The sequence below is a fragment of the Molothrus aeneus genome, chromosome 17 (assembly GCF_037042795.1).
Source record: "Molothrus aeneus isolate 106 chromosome 17, BPBGC_Maene_1.0, whole genome shotgun sequence".
NCBI lineage: Eukaryota > Metazoa > Chordata > Aves > Passeriformes > Icteridae > Molothrus > Molothrus aeneus.
In genome coordinates, this window is record NC_089662.1 from 7,476,789 (window position 1) to 7,494,531 (window position 17,743).

Sequence of the window (17,743 nt, forward strand, 5' to 3'; positions counted from 1 at the left end):
CTGTGCTGTTCCTCTTAATTCCTGTTGCCTCACTTTCCAAGTTCCAGATAACCTCAGATAAAGTGGGCCAAGAATTTCGCTACAAGTGCTTCTGGCTGTCTCTTAGAGTGAATTTTACTAGAAGTACCTAAGTCTGTCTGTGCTTCAATTTGCCTTCACTTTTAGCTGGCTGCAGTCCACTTGGTTTGGCAGATGGAGAGCAGGTGAAATGCAGAGAGACAATTACATGATAATGTTTGAGGCCTCCTACCCTGGTCTGCAGAGTTGTGATCAGCAATGAGAAAGTGCCTGTGTTGATGAGTTGGCTGAGGAGCAGCCAAAGGGCTGTGTGCTCTCTGCACACCAGCAGTGAACGTTTGAGTGACACGAGCCTTGGTACCGCACAGCACTTTCTTGGAACTGAGGCTGGAACAGACCTTTTGAAAGGGAACGAGCGGCTGGAGTCAGGAAGCAGCTTGCAGAGCTGTTAGCCAGCTTGGCCAGCTTCCCACAAGATTATCTGTATCAGTGCTGGGGAGGGTGTGAGATTGATTAGCACTGACGGAGAGCAATGGCTGCAGCTGCCGTCACGCACGCCGCGCTCTGCGTGCCACGGGCAGCAGCTCCCCGCCAGGCCCCGACAAACAGCTGCCTGCCCACTGCCAAGGCTGCTTCTCCAGGCACTGCCAAACATTCCGAGGGCATCGGGGCACTGCTGCTGCTCAAAGAGGCACGGGAGTGAGTGATGAATGGAGCTGCTTTTGCTGCCAGCACTCAGGCTCCATATGGGCAGCAGCAGCGGCACCACTGAGCGGTGGCCTGGAGGAAAACAGCGTTTACCCTTTCCTGCTTTCCTTCCGTACTCTGTGCTTCCTCCTCAGGACAGGGCAAGAAATTATTTATTCTTTATGTTTTGGTGTTGGGGTGGGAGTTTTAGAACTCAAAAACCAGATAGGATTTTTTTCAGTTGAAGCTTGTAATATGTTGGAGCTGCTTGTACAGAGCCCTAAAATACCACATGCAGAGTAAGGGTATGTGCCCTTTATCCAGGAACACCCTGGAGCAGCCTGCAAACGTTAACATCTGTATCAAACAGCCACCACAAAGCAGGAGTGAAGGGAATTTGAGTGTGAAGACGGTTTTGTGGAAGCTTTTCAATTAATAATAACCCATTCATGTCTACTAAATACATAAGAGAAGTAAAACTAAGGAATGTCAAATTCTCCTCCTGTATCCAAAATAAATGGACCTCAATTCTTTACCTTCTATTAGAACTAATAATAGGATTTGGCAGAAGCATCTCATGGGTGCAACATATTGACCACAACATGTATAAAATGTGATATTCAAGTTCATTCCTAGCTTGGAACACTTTTGGAGAATTATCGTTTGTTTTATTTTGTAGCATCATCAGATGGTCAGTGGGACATGGTCTCCTGGGATCTGAAGTTGCTCAAGTGTTTTCCCCTCACAGAAACAGGCAAAAGCCATCATTCTGTCTGTCACATCATGGCACTGTCTGGCTGTGACAGGATTTATGGGACACTTTACTGTTCCTTGTTGTGGCACATGAATCACTGAGGTGGATTGTATGAACACTTTAGAAATGGTGTTCTGTCACTGGGGGGGCTTTTGACCTTTCCCTTGCAGTAGAGGACATAGTACCCCAAAAATCTGGTACAGATCCTCATCTTTCTCCCTGCCCTATGGAAAAATGATACTTGGTGAGATTTTACAGGTTCAGCCTACACTGACAAGAGTGAGATCTGAGTCTGATGGACAGAGTATCCTGGTGTAAGTCTTGCATTACAAGGAGTGAAAAGCTGCTTACACAAGGAATGACTGAGTGCTTTATCTTTAGTAGTGCAGCTGGCATAAGAAGTTTCTGCTCTTGTACTTCTCCTTTTTATTTCTTTTAGCTTGGCTTATTTTAGTGATTTGGTTTATAGCCCTGCTTTTCAGCCCATGGCAGTGATGGTAGGGGAATAGTTGAGGGTGGGAGGGAGGGGAGGAGTTTCTGAAGCCAGCTGTTTTGAGGAGGAACAGTTGTAATAATCTGCACCCTGATTTGGACTGTGAAACAGGATAAGGTCATTGAACCTCTTCTTAGTGTTACCCCCTTGTTTGCTTCAGTGGAATCTGTTCAGAAAGGCTCAGAGGTGATAACCTGGTGATTATCCTAATTGCCATGGGAAACCCAGGAGCAAAGTCCATGAGAGCATTGTCTCCAACACCTGATGCCTATCTTAGCACTTTTCCCAGAGTTTTTAGTTAATGAAAATATCTTGTTCTCCTCTCAATTTCTTTAATTATTTCTGTAGGAAATGGTGCAACATCCTGTGGCCTTTACCTCTCTCTAAAATGAGGTATAATTATGGGTGGCAGCAATAGCCTTGATGATCTCTAAAGATGGTAGGAAATGACAAGAGATAGTTTAATATTTTTATAGTTCCACGGAAAATTATGCTCATCAGGTTTATTCAATAAAATATTCTCACCAGACACTTTGTGCTATAATGACTTACAAATTACATGCTAATTGTGGTACAGCTCAGCCACTCCATCCTTGAAAGGAAGAGGTGGAACTCCTAGGATGAGTGTGGTATCCACAGGTGGGGATAACAGGTGGGGATTTGTGTCAACCCATCCTTTCAGTTTGGTGTAGAAAGACTGAATTGTTTGGAGCTGTGCTGAGGGCAGGACATGATGGCTGTGAGTGTGGCTCTTAGCCTGTAGTCTGAAGGCCCTTCCTGAGCATGTCTTGCATCCCTCAGCTCTCCCCAGTAATACAGACTGAAAGTAGTAAGGGGAGAGATCCGTCTTTAAAGTGAAAGACACGTTGTGGTGGTTGTTCTGGTGCACGGCTATTAGGAACATGCTCATTTCCATCCACCTGGATTGGCCTTGCTGTTCCACGTGGTGAGGGTGTAAAACCAGGATCCTGGAGGTGTTCTTTGTTGTTTATCAGTATCCTTTTGCTCTGCCCAGCTGTGCAGTGTGTGCTGGAAGGTGAGTGATAGATGAGGATGGAGGAGGATGCAGAAATCTCCTCCAGTGCCTGTGTGGAGCAATGTGATTTTTGGTACAGCACTGGGACATCCATCGCATCTTTCGGCTTGGAGTCTCTACTTGACACCTCGAGGCCTGTCAGTCCTGCCTCATTAGTGTGAGAGAAGCTCATTTTAGCTTCACAGAAGCCCATCTTATTGCTGTCTTCTCCCATCAGCAAGGGGCATCTCAGCACATATTGCTGGCAGATTAGAAATGGCACCTGAGCGCTCATTTGGAGGTTAGCGACTGACAGCTTTGAAAGAGAGTCCAAGTGGGAAAGGGGCTGCTTGGTACTGTACTGGAGGCAGACTAGCACTGAAAGGGTGGTTGTGGTTTCTTTAAAAAAAAAAAAAGACTGTGAAAAGGCACCTTAAAACTGTACTTGTTTTCTAATTCATATCTGCTTAATTTACTGGCACAAAATAATCTTCTCTGCTGAGAGGGGCTGTTGGAGCCGCCTCTGCTGTGTAATCAAGACCGCGGCTGCCTGGATCCAGCTCCTGTGATCGCCGTGCTCGGATCAGAATACAGAGCAGACCTGGCTTTTGTTTCTTGCTCTGGAGATTCAGAGTCCTGGCCTGTGGATGTTTTTCTGCTCAGGAATTTAGCACTGTTGAGCATAGCAGCCAATGAGCCTGTGTGCAGTGTGGAGTATGAGCAGTGGTACAGGAGTGAGTGTGTTGTCTTTCTTGAGTATTTTTTTAGATAATTCAGTCAGTGTTCAGCTCTCTCACTAGCCAGACTCATCATTGTTCAGCTTTAGAGACCAGATTTGAGCCATTTGGCATGGATTTAGGGTGAGGGAAGTCACTCTCTGCACAAAATTAGATTTTTCTATTTACTGGCAAGAGCTCACATGCAGGCTTTGCCCAGTCATGCCTGTGCCTATGATTTTGAGAACCTGGAGTAAATGACAGTCATGCATGTGTTGGAGTCTTCAGGATCTGATGCTAAAGTGTCACATCTGAGTGTAGCCAAAGCAGTTGATGTCACAACATGATTAAGAAGACGCTGCCTTCTAAACTTATTCTTTTACTAGCAGACTGGATTTCTAGGAGGAAAGGAGAAGTATTTCACTACCTAAGCTTTCCTCTTCCTCTCAAGAAGAAGTGAGAAACAGCTAAGTCACTCCATCATATTTCTATCCAGGGAGCATCCATTGCCCCCCCCTCTGGGGACAGTTGCACAGGGCTCATTTTCCTTCTTACACCTAAACCCCTCAACTCACCACTAGGTGCAAGGGCTTGGCTTGACAGAACAGCAAAATTTGGCATCCTCAGTCAGCTTTGGTGCTGGTGACTGGGTTCCTGGAGCGCATGCACCCGAGGAGGCGCGTCCTGCGGAGCATTGCGGGTGCGCAGCGCTCGCAGGTGATGGCTCTAATGAGGAAATATTGCTCTGGTGGTGTGCGCCCACCTGCCAACGGCTGCAGAATAAATCACAGAGCTGCTTCCTTTGTTTAAGAACAAATCCTGAAGAGAAACCCCAAAATGCAGAAGGTGACATGTGACACAGTTGTTTGGGCCTGTCAGCCCCCATGAGGATGGAGCACAGGCACGTCCTGGGGCCAGCTCAGAGGAGGCTGCTCTGAGCTTGCTGCTGGGTGGCTCTTGGCAGTGTTTTGAAGATGAGCTCTCTGGGCATGAGGGATGGAATGGAGGGATAGAATGGAATGGAATGGCCTCTTTCATTCTTCCTCTGGCCTTCCTCTGGGCAGGTCTCTCTGGTGAAACTCATGTATACAGAAGAAGGATGGATGGTCATCATTCCCATGGGAGTCTTTGGCTAAAAAACCCTGTCCTGGGTCTGCCCTGGCAGCATCCCTTAGAAACAGTGGGAAGAGCCTGGCTGGGCATAGAAAATCTGTCCTTGTGCAGGATTTTCAGATATGTTTTCTCATGTATCAGTCGATCATGAAGCTAGAAGCCCGATAGCTCTTAGAGTGTGCTGGAGTCATGTTCTGCACTGCTGAACAGCACCCTCAGATGGCCAGTAAAAGAGCAGGTTTTGTTCCATTCTGAGAAAGAACTTGTAAATCACGGATACATGGGTCTGTTCCATAGTCACACACTCTCACCCCTCAATGTAGAAATGTGATTTGTATGTTTAAATTAAAATTTTGACTTGCAGATCGACACACTTCATGACCAGCAAAGGCAAAACTTCTTCAAAAGGGAATGAAATGTTTTGTGAATTTAAACGAATTGTTAAAAATACTTCGTCGAGAAATATATGGCTGATAATGTTTGGGGGAACAAAACAATTCTTAAGAAACCACAAATTCCACCAACATTTTGCCACTCCTAATGGGAAGTGCTCTGAGAGAATCCTCACACCTTTCCTTTGTGTGGCTTTACAGGACATGGTGCGTCGAGGAGAGATCATAGATGATGACATGGAAGATGAATTCTATCTCCGTCGTCTGGATGCTGGGCTCTTTGTGCTGCAGCTCATCTGTTACATCATGGCAGAGATCTGTAATGCCAACGTTCCCCAGGTAAAGCTGCCTACAAGGTTGGCAGATCATCTGTGTTTCCATTCATGGTGCAGACTAGGCTCTAAATCTTTGCAAATGCTGCGTTGAGTAATTGTTTCTCTAATTTCCTTTTCGGGAGGAAACCTCCTGTTTATTGCACTTGTCTCCATACAGCTCCATCAAGTTGCAGCAGATAGGGCATTAGTGGGGACAGAAGTTGATTGCTGTCACTAAATTCATATAATCTGTGTGAGCAAGGTCAGGGTTTGAAATGGAAAGGCCATGTTGATGCCATTGCTGGGGGAGCAGGGGGAAGGGACCTGCTCTCAGGAGGTCTCATAAAAGCACAGCTACAGCTTTTCTTGATGTGTGCAAAATACTGCATCTCTGCCTCCTCTGTGAATACATTGGGGTTTGTGAATGCATTCTGTGGCTTCTTATTTCTGTGCTATGTACCTTCCTGGGTGTTCCTGAGCATATGCTGAGGGCTGCCAAGACTGAGTTGGTTTTTGTGGTGTTCAGGTCTGTTTATCCCTCAAGGTGGGAAAAAGTGGGGCTGTGTATGGACTTGTCTTGAAGATCTCTTTCTTCTCTGTCCTACTCCCCATCAGATTCGCCAGAGAGTCCACCAGATCCTGAACATGAGAGGCAGCTCCATTAAAATTGTTCGACACATCCTGAAGGGTGAGTAGAGATATTTTTGTGCGTCTCCTCGCTACCAGGGACAGCTTGGTCATGGCTTTGCAGGATGAGCCTTCACATGCAATTCTCCCTGGCTTCTTGAGCATCTCCAGGCAGCAGCTGAGCAGTGTTCTGAGATCCTGGCAGGGCTGGAATCACCCTGATTAGTGGCGTGCTTTGCTTTGCCTCCGAGTTAGGACACTTGCTGTAGCTGCTGTCAGAGAGCAGCACATCACTGCACGCTTCCATCAGCTCCAGCCTGGCTGGAATTCACTGCTGACATTAACGTGAGAGTAAATATTTAAGGGAAGTGTACATGCCTGCTAGAGGGAAGAATAGTGGAGTCTCATCTTTCATTAACATGGCCTTGCACTTTACCATCTGCACCATATTAGTACCCGTGGTGTATTTGTCTTGTTCTTAGTGTCAAATTAATAGGGATTATAGCATTAAAGTATCCTCCATAGCTTTTAAATGTAGCTGTTGTGATTTGCAATCCCAGTTTTAAAGTACTGCTTGTTATTTTTAATGCTCATGGTGAATTAGAGCAATACCTATTTGAGCTGTAGCCCTCCTTTGCAGCCTGCTCTCCTTCAGCAGCAGCAGCCAGTGGAACTGGGGGAGAGAAGGGCAGGACTCAGCCTCTTCCCATGGCCCCTTGGAGCTAAGAGGCTTAGTGGGAGCAGCAGGGAACCAGAGCTGCCTGGAGAAGATGCTTCCTTATGGAATGTATCTGCTCCAAAGGGGCTGTGTTGTTTTCAGTGTGAGGAGAAGAGTCTATTTTTCTTCTGGAGGGAAGGGAAGCTTGACAGCATTTCTGGGATAGTGGGCTGTATTTCAGTGTTTCTGCTTTCTTGGGGAGCAACAATGTTCTCCTGGGCTTTTCATGCCCCCACTTCAACAATGGCAGGTACACACAGCTTATTTCCTGCAAAACCTGTCGGTTTTCTCCTTTCTCATATGCAGGAGAAAAGGAATCAGAGGACTGGCTGGTATGACAAAATCAAGAGTGATTTTCTGACAGTGTGAAATTACCTGCAGCTATAGGCAATCTCTTTGGCCCTTGTCTTTAGCAATGAAGTGCAAGTTAATGCCTGCTGGTGAGCAGGGGGGCTGCATACGATGTCTTTTCTGATTTTAATTCTGATAATTGAAAATTCCTGCCTCTAAACTGCCCCTTTCCAACGTGGACTATGGCCATGTCCCTGTTCAGATTCCCACACTTGCCCTGGGCCGTGTGTCCCTGGGGGAGTTGTCTGCACACCTTGCTGGATTTGCACATCTCATGGTCACGGCTCTGGGGTGTTGACTTACATACCAAGCTGAATTGGAGGGCAGCTGCATTAAAATTTCATCTGATTCTTTCTTTCCCAGACAGTGACTTGCATTGTGAAACTTTCTCCCTGCTTGTATCGGGTGTTGCAAGCTCAGGGTCGTGCTGGCTTGGGTGCTCCCAGCAGCAGCACGTTCCCTGCCTGAAGGAGCACGTTGGCTTCTTTATAATGCAGGGATGGGTACAGAGTTTGGGCTCTGACTGCAGCTCTCCTCAACTCTTAAATTTGCCAGTTTTAGAGACTTCTAGAGACAATAATCAAAACCTCAGTGATAAATTTCTTAGTGGATGCTTGTGAAGTCCTGCAGTGGGACCTGGGAGGCAGCACTGGGCTCAGCTGCAGTCTGGGCTCTGAAATTTGAGCATTTCAGTAGTTACACACCTGTGTCCACAGGCACAGTCAGCACAGATTCACCAGCCTGTAATAGCAGCAGCACCAGGGACATGCACCTGCTTCTCTGAAGGAGTCACTTCCCTGGACACAGCTTCCCAGGGAAGCCAAGGGGTTGGAACAGGGATTTGGGTGTGGTACTCTGCAGTGTGCTGCTGGGATGCAGGGGCAGCAAGGGGCTTCCAAAACTTTAATGGAGTCAACTGCACAAGACTCTATTGCAAGTGACTGAGAGTTCAGGAGCTTGAGCCTTGGCTGGAATGTTTCCAGGCTACTTCCCAACTTGCTCTCAGGACAGATGAGGACTGGTTTATTTTTACTTTTCGTTCAGTGTTTTGCTCTTGTTCAGTTTTTATTTTCTATTTTTGCATACTAATTAGGTGCTCAGTTTTTAGTTTGATTTTTATGGCCTACATATTCTCCATGTTTCTCTGGCAACCTGACAGCTGATGGATCCCTTGGGGTGGCTCAGAATTACTTACGATGCAAGCAAGGAAGCGAGACTGTTTTCTTATGGTAGAGCTTTCAAGGGGGAGGAGTGGGCAGGGAATAACGGGAGGCTCATTAATGCATTTCTGCAGGCTGACCAGTCCTCCCACACTTCCTTTTTCCAGAAGATCAAGCATTTCTTGCAACAGGACAGTTAGTTTATGCTTTGGAAGAAAACAACTGAGTGGTGTGTACCTTGGCTAGGGAGATGTTTCGGGGATGGCGGCTGGATTGGGGATGGCAGCAGTGTCTGTATCTTGGGGAGGTGCCTGGTCTCCATCTGTCATTGGGAATGGAGTGAGGCACAGGCTTCTCTGAAGTGATACTTGGCTCTGGAATGGCAAATCTCCCTGTTCCTCACTGATCCAGAGGGACTAGCCATTGATCCTGGCTACCTCAGGAGCTCTGTCAGAGCTGCTCCTGCTGGGGCCCCCCCTCACACTGGTGTCAGGTGAGCAGGCACACTGGGAGCTGGGCATGTGGAATGTCTGCTGCACATTCCAGCCCAAACCTGTTAGCACAGGTAAACACAAAGGAAGGGTCAGTGTGCTCTGAGGATGGAGCTCAGTCTGGCTCACGGTGCATCCATCTGTGCAGGCTCCAGAGCTTCCAATATCCATTACAGGCCTCAGTATTTCCCAATTGATTTTTACTGTTCTGTAACCATTGTATTTTGTCTAATGAAGCAGAAACCAATCTTGGGCCCTTTCCCTTTGTGTAGCTACAGCAGTGTGTAAGCTCTGGTTAACTGTTGGCAGGAGCATCTTACATTTGATTTTTTTTTAGCAGTCTCAGTGAAGTGGTGGAATTTTAAATAAAAAAGTAAATACATAAAATCTCAGTTGGAGATTTACTTTTTTAAGCCTGGTTCTGGGGGTTTTATCTGGTGTCTTCAAGCTGCTAATGCTTCAAATGAGCATTAGCAGCTGTCATAACCCAGTAAACATTCTGCCTTAGATTAACAGCGGTTTTAGTCTTACAAAGCCTAGATGTTTAGAAGGAGAAATGCTGAGCTTTTGGACAAGATAAGAAGAATTTGTGTCTTGTTTTTGTTTGGGTGATCTCCCGGTACAAAGGAAGGGCAGTGTCATTAGTGGCACTCAGTGGCTCCCTGCTCCAGTCCAAGCAGTCTGGCCATCCTTACAGCTGGGGGCAGAGCTGCTGGCTGTGCCAGGCTTGGAAACCATGGCTGTCCCTCACCTGGGCTTGGAGGGGCTACTGCAGGTGGGAAGTGTTGCCCTTGGACTGCAATAAACTCCAGCACTCACATCCACTGCCATGTTCCAGAGGCACTTACCCTGATGGGGCTGCTGGGGACAGAGCTGGCTCCTCCACCAGCCCCAGTACTCAGGCTCTGGTACTGCCTCAGGGGACAGGGGAGCCTGAGCTAAGAAGGGGACCCCATCCCTGTGCACTGGGATCATCTCGTGCCTGAGGTTTGGATGCCCAGCCCAGCCCAGGGCCCGCACAGCACGGCAGGGCTGAGCTGCCTCTCAGCAATAGTCCATGCACAGGGAGCTACAAGGAATCCCTCCTTGCAGGAGCTTTCTGCTGCTTTTAAGAGCTGTGGAGAGCAGCTCATACACTGAGAGAAGGTGCTCTGATCTGGCCCCTTTGCTGGGACAGTGGGCAGCTCAGGTTCACCTGGAGCAAAACTCAGTGTTACCACCTGCTCATGTTACAGGTACCAAAGTGGTTTATAAATATTAAAAATATTTTTCCCAGAGGCTTGGTAAAGAACTCTACTGCTTTTTACATGGAGAGAGAGAGAGAGAGAGTGTGTACACACAGGAGGGAAGACTCCCACATCAGCTAACTTCTGCCTGTCCTCACTGCTTTCAGTGCTCCTGTAACAAAGGCTTTGATGGAGCTCAGAGCGTGTAGCTGTGCTAAATGTATAAATATTAAAGCAAACTTTCTGCAGCAACTTACCATTCAGTGCTGAATACAAGCTGTTCTGTTTGTTTGGAAGAAGGGAAAGAATGCAAGCAGGCGGAGGCAGGGAAGTGCTGTCTTAACCATCAGCCTGCTCCTGATTCCTCAGATTTGTTCAGCTCCTTGCTTCTGCAGCTCAGAACCTGCTTTTCATATTTTCTTTTTAAACCATCTTTGAAAATGCAGGTTCTGGTTGCAGGAAGGAGGGAGCTGGTAGGGGATGAGAGCTGCCAGCTCCAAATGAATATCAGGGAGGAGAGCTACAGAAGGAATGTTTAGTTCTGTGGTGTTTGGTGTGCATGGATGGGCAAAATCATGGTCAGGGTCTGGTGTCCTCTGCCTGATGACAAGTGGTTTGGTTTGTAGTTAAATTTGAACGGGTGGCTTTTCTTCTTTGTGGTTAAAAGCACTGGGTAGATGGAGGAATTGGGGTCTCCTAGGCAAAAATCCTCGTTCAGGATGCTTGCACAGCAGGCAGGTTAAACCCAGGACTGAGAATGATTGACAGTTGTCACAGACCACGCCTGACCTTCCCTGATGACACTCAGTGTCCAAAGGGACCTGGGAAGCCAGTGATTTGCAGTGATTTATGGTACTGTTGACATTTCTTGGGCATAACGCCATGACTCCCATGCCAGGGAATGGGTGCTCCTGGGTGCTGCTGTCTGCTTGTGCCAGAGCAGGGAGTTCTCTGTGTCTGTCTGCCTCAAAAGCTTTACTGAGTGTCAGCAGGTGTTTGTTATGCAAAGCTTTAACCCTGGGGATGGGCAGGAAAACCATCAATGCTCCTTGCATTAATTCCCATGTGGCTGTTTGCAGTAGTGTGGGTGTAGATTCCTCTGTGGTGTCTGCAGGAGTTGTGGCCCTTTGTTTGTTGCTGTGGCACTCAAAGCCTGTGTCCCTGTGCTCTCTCTCCCTGCAGAGTACGCAGAGAACATCGGGGACGGGAAGAACCAGGAGTTCCGGGAGAGCGAGCAGAAACGGATCCTGGACCTGCTGGAGAATTTCTGAGGCCCTGGGAGACACCTCTGTGTCTGCCCACAAGGACCTGGCGCCAGTCCTCCCTCCTCCTGCCCCTCCTCCAGCCTCTATTGCACGATCAAAGTGATGTTTCTATGAAACTGCTTCTAAATGGGATTTGGGAGATATTAAAGATAGTTTGCTTTTTTTTTTAGTTGCTGGTTTGTTATTTGAGCAGTGTTCTGTGAGTGGGGCTGCAGCTGCATACCCAGCACAAAGCCAGCATGAGGTTCTCATCTTTTTTATCTTTTTCCCCCTAAATCAAGCTGCCAAGGATCAGTGTGAAACAATACAAATGTATGTGTGGCAGGGAGCGCAGAGAGGAATCCTGTCTGGCTCGGGAGACTGTTGGCAGGTTATTCCAGCCTGATCCATTAATGAAAATGTACAACCCTTGCTCTGATGGGAACCAGGGAGGCTGAGGTGGTGGTGTGTGTCCAGTCCCTTCTTCAGTAGCACACGAGATCCAGGAATGGCCACATTATCTATTCCTGTTACATCTTCCCAAAGGTGAGTAGGAATTGAAAGTAGGTTCTGGCACAGGCTGGTCACTGTTCCCTCCTGAAGAGGGAAAAAAGGGAATGAGTCCATTGGGGTTTTACCCAGAACTAAGAGTGAGGGGAGGTAAGCAGTGACATGCCCGAATTCCATTGCCTTGCTTTTGCAGTCAGCTTTGGGGCTTGGCTGTGCTTGTTCAGTAGAAAACCAGTGTTGGGGTTCCTGGACAGGGAGCTTGGCTCTTAGAGCAGCAGCAAGTCCCCAAGAGCAGAGAGATAGCCCTGCCTGCCCCAGGGGAAGGGGCCACAGCTCATTCTCATCAGCCACAGTGTGGTTTTGGGTGTCATTGTGCCAGACTCCAGTGCTTCCCTGAGCCGGGACTCCCAGCTGGGATGGGAAGTAGCAGAGGATATTTTCCTGCATCCTCTTTTCTGCTGCTGAAGTTAATGACTGTCATCACAAGCCATCGTGGCTCCTGCAAGCTGGGCCGTGCCTAATTTAGAGAGATTTGCATGCTGGCAGCATTCATTTTTTATCTCCAAGAAAAATGCATTGTCAGGCAAGCTTAAAGGCTTCCTTCAATCCTGACTGCACAGGCACTGCTGGCCTGGTGCTATTGAACACTGGTGTTCAGGGCATCAGCATGGAAGTCGTGGCTTCAGCAGCCACAAAAAGCTGCAAAAATAGATTTCTTTTGTGCAGAACTTGTCAAATTCCTCATTTCTTTCTTTCTTCTGTTTTCAATCTGCTTCCTTAGAGGTGTTTTTTCCTTTAGTTTTCAGGTGTGTTTAGGTTTTTACTTGATTCTGGGTATTATTCCCTTTCCACACCAGTAGAGTTGTGGTCAGAGCTGGTCTCTGGTTTCCCCTGGAAGATAACTGGCTGTGCCCTCACACTGTGCTTGTGTTGGAGGAGCTGAGGAGGAAGGGAGGGATCTTAGAGAGTTTGAGGCAGGGCAGAAAGGGGACTTAGTGAATGTGGAACAGCTTCAGGTGAGAAGTGGGGCCATGTATCGGGGGAGAAAAGAGCAGGGAAGGTCTTGAGAAAACTTCAGTGCTCTTTACCTAAGGGCAAGGTAAGTTTATAAGTCTGAGTGCCCATTTTAAACCTGATTTTGCTGTTTGCTGCACGTGTGTGTATACATGTGATCATTTCCATGCACAGCTGGTGAGCTGCTGTGGGTGTGCAGTGCATGATCCCTGCTCTGAGTTGGCTCCTCTCAGATGGGGAAAACCTCCTGCAGCATCTGCTGGGAGTGAAATGTCAGTCACTGCCACAGGGGGTTGTGCCAGTGAACTCACATTGGAAGCTCTTGCAGCAAGGAACAGGGGCTGGAGGAACCAAAATCATGGTGGTGTGGTATGGGGGTTCCCTGGGGAGCAGGAAAGGGTCCTGGCACTGCTCCAGTGCCAGCAGTCAGTGCTGTCCTGGATCAGGAGAAGGAATGGGCACAGCCTGTGGTGGGGCCTGGGCTCAGCAGCATCCTGTGAGGTGAGGTGGTGTTCCCTCTGCCGGGCTGGGGACGTGGTGCCACCCCTGCACTGTCCCTCACTGTTCTCAGGGCCGTGGTGCTGCCCCTGGGGAGCAGGAGTGCCTTGCCATGAGTATTGTCTTCCCCAGCTGAAAGAATTTGTGGGATTAGGGAATGGCAGTGTGCTCATCCCACCCAGCCCAGCCACTGTCCCTGTGATGGATGAGGATGCTCCAGATGTTGCTGAGGAATTTGTGCAGAGATGGTTCCTGCAAATCAGGCTTTTACAAGGTGGATGACAAATTATTCTCTTCTAATTTCCAAGCTCTTTCAGAGGGAGGAACCCCACTGCTCCAAAGGAGCCCAGTCGATTTTGATCCTGGTAATCACAGCAGGCCCTGCCATGCACCCACACTCTGGCCCCACACTCCACTGCTGGGAAAGACTGGATCCTCTGCCTTGGTCCTTGGGATAGGCTGGGGGCCCACCTGGGCACACTGTTATTAATTAAGGTAATTATTCAGCTTAATGTGCTGCTCCTAGCCAGCTCATTTGTGCTGTCATATTGAGCAGCACAGAAAAGCCTTGGAGGTGTGAGGATGGGCACCCCGAGTCCTGGCAGTTGTGGAGAATGACGTTATTGTAATTCAGGGAGGATTAAAAGGTGGAGCTAATAACAGATTTCCTTGAGGAAGCATCCATAGGCTGCAGACAGGGGGATTTGTGCCCTGCTTTAACCCTGCTGGTTCTGTAGCCCTGGAACAGCAGCATCACTGTTGGCTTTTGATCTAAGTGTGGGTTTTGGGAGAGGGTGTGGGATTGGCACAACCCACAGGCAGCACCCGTGGGACTCTGGGCTGCTGGGAGTGATGGCAGGGACTGGTGACAGGAGCCTGGTGGCCTTGGCTCCTCTGTGAGCCCTCATTGTGCTGAGCCACACTCCCCTGCCCACTCTGCTCTCAGGGTACCGGGCCAGCCTCAGCACAGGGCAGCAAAACATGCAGGAACAGAGACCCCTCCCCATTGTACCCCTCCCTGGGCTGTGCTTTATCATCTCTGATTGTAAACAGATTTGACTAAAGAGGTAAATGAGAAGGTAATTAGAGGGAACATGATGGATGGGGCTCTGGTGATGGGAAGGAGGAATCTTGCCCTCCAGGAGAAAGGAGCTGGCAGAATGTTCTTCAGCAGAGCACCCGTGGTGCCTCACGCTTCCCTGTGCAGCAGGATCCTGGGATGCAGTGGTGGGAGCTCTGACCCCTGGGGATGCCCCAGGCTGAGACCAGCAGTGGGCAATGGCTGCTGCAGGCAGGGATGAGTCTGTCACCCCGACATCTGGACTTTATGCCCTTTTTCCAGGGCACTGATCAGGGCTGAGCAGCCTTCGGTACCAGGTACATGAGGCTGCTGAGCACCAGTGCAGGATTTAAAGGCAGGGAAGCAGCAAAGGATGAGGGAGATGCTGTCCTCAGTCTGTGGATTCCTCTGCCCCATGGAGGTGCTTGCCCTGGTGGGATTTGGTTGGGCTGAGGCCAGGTTGGGCTTGGCTGGGGCTGGGGAAATCCTGGGGCAAGTCCTGGGGAAGGAGGAGGGAGAGGGATGGTGACACCATCCATGCAGTGGGAGCCCCAGTGCTGGCAGTATCAGGGAGGGTGGGAGCACTGGTTTCCTCCTGCTGGGAGCGACAGGAGCTGATGGCATTTCCCCCTGGCCACAGGAGACAGGCACCAACCATCCTCACTGTGTGTCCAAATCCATCTTCAGCTGCGCTCCCGGCTGAGCCTCCCTAAACGGGGAGAAATGAGTGTAAATCATGGCTGAGGAACATCTCCTGATATCCCAGTGGAGGGACTGAGGCTGTGCTAAATACAGCGAGAGGCTAGCAGCACTGGGAACAAACCATCAGCTGCGAAATAAGTCACTTACACTATTGATTTTGTAAAATATTTTTTTTTCTTTTAAGGCCTTGCTCTCAGGGAAAGCTTTTCTCTTGGGGCAGGAAATTATTTGGAGGTGGAAAGGCTGGTTGCTTTGTGGTATTTTTTCTTTGTTTTTTTTTTTTTTTACATTTAATTTTTTTGGTGCTTAATTGTTTGGAAAGAGGGAACTGTTCCACAGTGATGGACACCTGTGATATTGCTCCTCTCCATCACGAACCTGGCAGTGGGTTCTGCAGAAGAAGGAGTTAATGGCCTGGAAAGGGGCTTGGGTTCTCTGAAGAAATAATTCTTTTCAAGTCATTTTCTTCTGAATTTTATGCTTTGGAGACTTCCCTGTGCAGGGGCTGCTCTGGGCAGAGGTCTTTGAGTCCCAAAGCCCCCATGTGCTGGGACAGGGGGTTCCTGCTGCCTTTCCCAAATGGTGCTGGGACTCCCAGGGCTCCCCAGGGTGGGGGGCCAGGGACACAGGGCTGTGACCATCCCAAAACAGGCAGGGGAGCAAAAACACCTCATGTCCCTGCCCAGAAATGTTCCCACTGCTCTCCCAGCCAGGTCGTGCCACTGGGCAGGGCTCTGCTGGCAGTGACACCAGGAGCCCGTGGTGGTGCTGGTGTCTTGAGCAAGGTTCCCTCTACCCAAAAACCCTCTCCTGCTGGGTCTGTTATTTTTGATGCTGTTGTGGCTGTTGTGGTGTGGGTGGGTGGGTTGTGTTTGCTCACCTGAGCTCCCACTCACTGCCTCCCTGGCTGCTCCCTCCCTGCACGAGGGGATCCTGCCAGGCTCTGCCTCCATGGCTGGCTGTGCCCAGGGTGATTTGTGCAGGAGCAGGCTCTAATGCTGCCTGGCGGGAGCATTGTTTTCCTGCAGCGCACGCAGACCTTTGCAAATAATCTAATAATGCAGGAATGTCAAACTTCAGCTGTGGAAGGAAATCCTTTTATACAGGAATTGTCAAGTCCCTAAACAAGTATCAGAAATGAGCTCAGTATCAATGTGGAGGGTGTTTATTCTGCCCGTCAGAGAGATGAACAACCCAATTCACTCTCCCAGGCAGACGCAAATTCCAGCGTTGGCTCCTGGACCTCAGGAGAGCTCAGTGCTGAGCCTCGGGGTGCCCCTGCACGAACCCTTAAAGAGGTGAATTTCAAAATAATGCATGAGGCAGACCCCAGTGCCTCAGCAGTTCTGGGGTTTGGGGTTTGAGGTTTTTTTCTTCCATTTGCTGTGCAGCTTTTGCTGTCAAAAGGGAACATGAGGAGCTGGCATTGGAATGAGCACGAGCAGCACTTGGGAGCCAGCAGGAAGGACCAATGCTCTTGCTTTCATTCTGGGTGTCCTTGGGCAACTCCAGATTAGAGCTGTGTCCCCAGGGATGTTCTTTGTGCCCCTCAGGGTCTGTGTGTCCCCCTGAGGCTGATGCCCCGTGAGGTGCTGCCGATCTGGCTGCCCCCATCCCCTTCCAACCCCATCCAGCTCTTCTGAACTCCACTGCACCCTCCAGCTTTGTAGGCTGTCTTTTCCTGATGGACAGGTGTCCCAGGGAATTCACATGCAAACCTCACGGGCACACAAGCTGTGACCATGGTGGATGTGGTGCCTCTGGGATCACTGTGGTTTCACTGCATGGAAGTGCCCGCTGCTTCCTCCATCTGGCGAGTGGCCCCCCCGAGCAGAGCTGAGCAGTGGGCAGGAACCTGGCACTGGCAGAGATAAGGAGTGTTTCATCCTCGAGAGCGAGTCCCTGGGCCCGTTCTGCTGAAAGAGAAGCCCTGTGAGGGAGGTGCCGGCTGTTCAGAGCAATAACGAGAGAGCTGATAAGGGACCCGCTCCGCAGCGGTGCCGCCTCGGCTCCGGGAGCCGCAGGCTCTGCTCCCGCCTCTGTGTGCGAGTGGCCTCCCCCCGCATCCGTCACACCACAGGGGCTCCCTGGCTGCACCCGCAGTAGCAGCACCTGCCCGAGGTCTCGTTACCAATGGATTAAAATTGAGGAGGAGAACCAAACATTCCCAGCGTGCTTAAGACTCAGGCACTACCACTTCCCTGTCTGCTGGGTCCTGCAGAGCCCCAGTACCTGTTTTTCATCTACTGTGATGGTAGAAAATCTGCTGGAAATGGGACTTAATTCAGGCACTGCCTCTGGAGGTGTTCCTGGCTCCAGGAGGAATTTATGCTCTTTGCTTCCTCCTGACATGATTTAAATATCTCAGATGGCGCACAGGCAGGTTTCAGCCCTTGAGGTGCAGCTGCATGGCCTCGGCCTCCAGTGGGGGTTGTGCTGCCCTCATGTTGGGGTGCAGGAGCTGGGAACCCCTGCCCATGCCTGGAATGTGCAGTCACCACTGGGTGCCATCTGCAGCTCCTGCTCTGGCTGCCTGTGGGTGGGTGCTTCACAAAGCAGGGTGCCAGGTCTGGGGGAGCACAGTTTGTAGCTGCTACCTCAGTCTGGGCCTGGTTTTATTCCCTTGCTGGCCAGTGGCAG

General features: G+C 49.6%; 1 protein-coding gene across 1 annotated transcript in view; it reads left to right on the forward strand.

Moving 5' to 3' along the window:
- The window catches only part of CTNNBL1 (catenin beta like 1), a 47,363-nt gene extending 35,854 nt beyond the window's left edge, over window positions 1-11,509 (forward strand). Inside the window, exons 14-16 of the mRNA XM_066561417.1 lie at window positions 5,390-5,527; window positions 6,118-6,190; window positions 11,258-11,509. Of these exons, the coding sequence (XP_066417514.1) occupies window positions 5,390-5,527; window positions 6,118-6,190; window positions 11,258-11,346 (300 nt within the window). The 3' untranslated portion in view covers window positions 11,347-11,509. The remainder of the gene's footprint in view (window positions 1-5,389; window positions 5,528-6,117; window positions 6,191-11,257) is intronic.
- The last annotated feature ends 6,234 nt before the right edge of the window (window positions 11,510-17,743 follow it).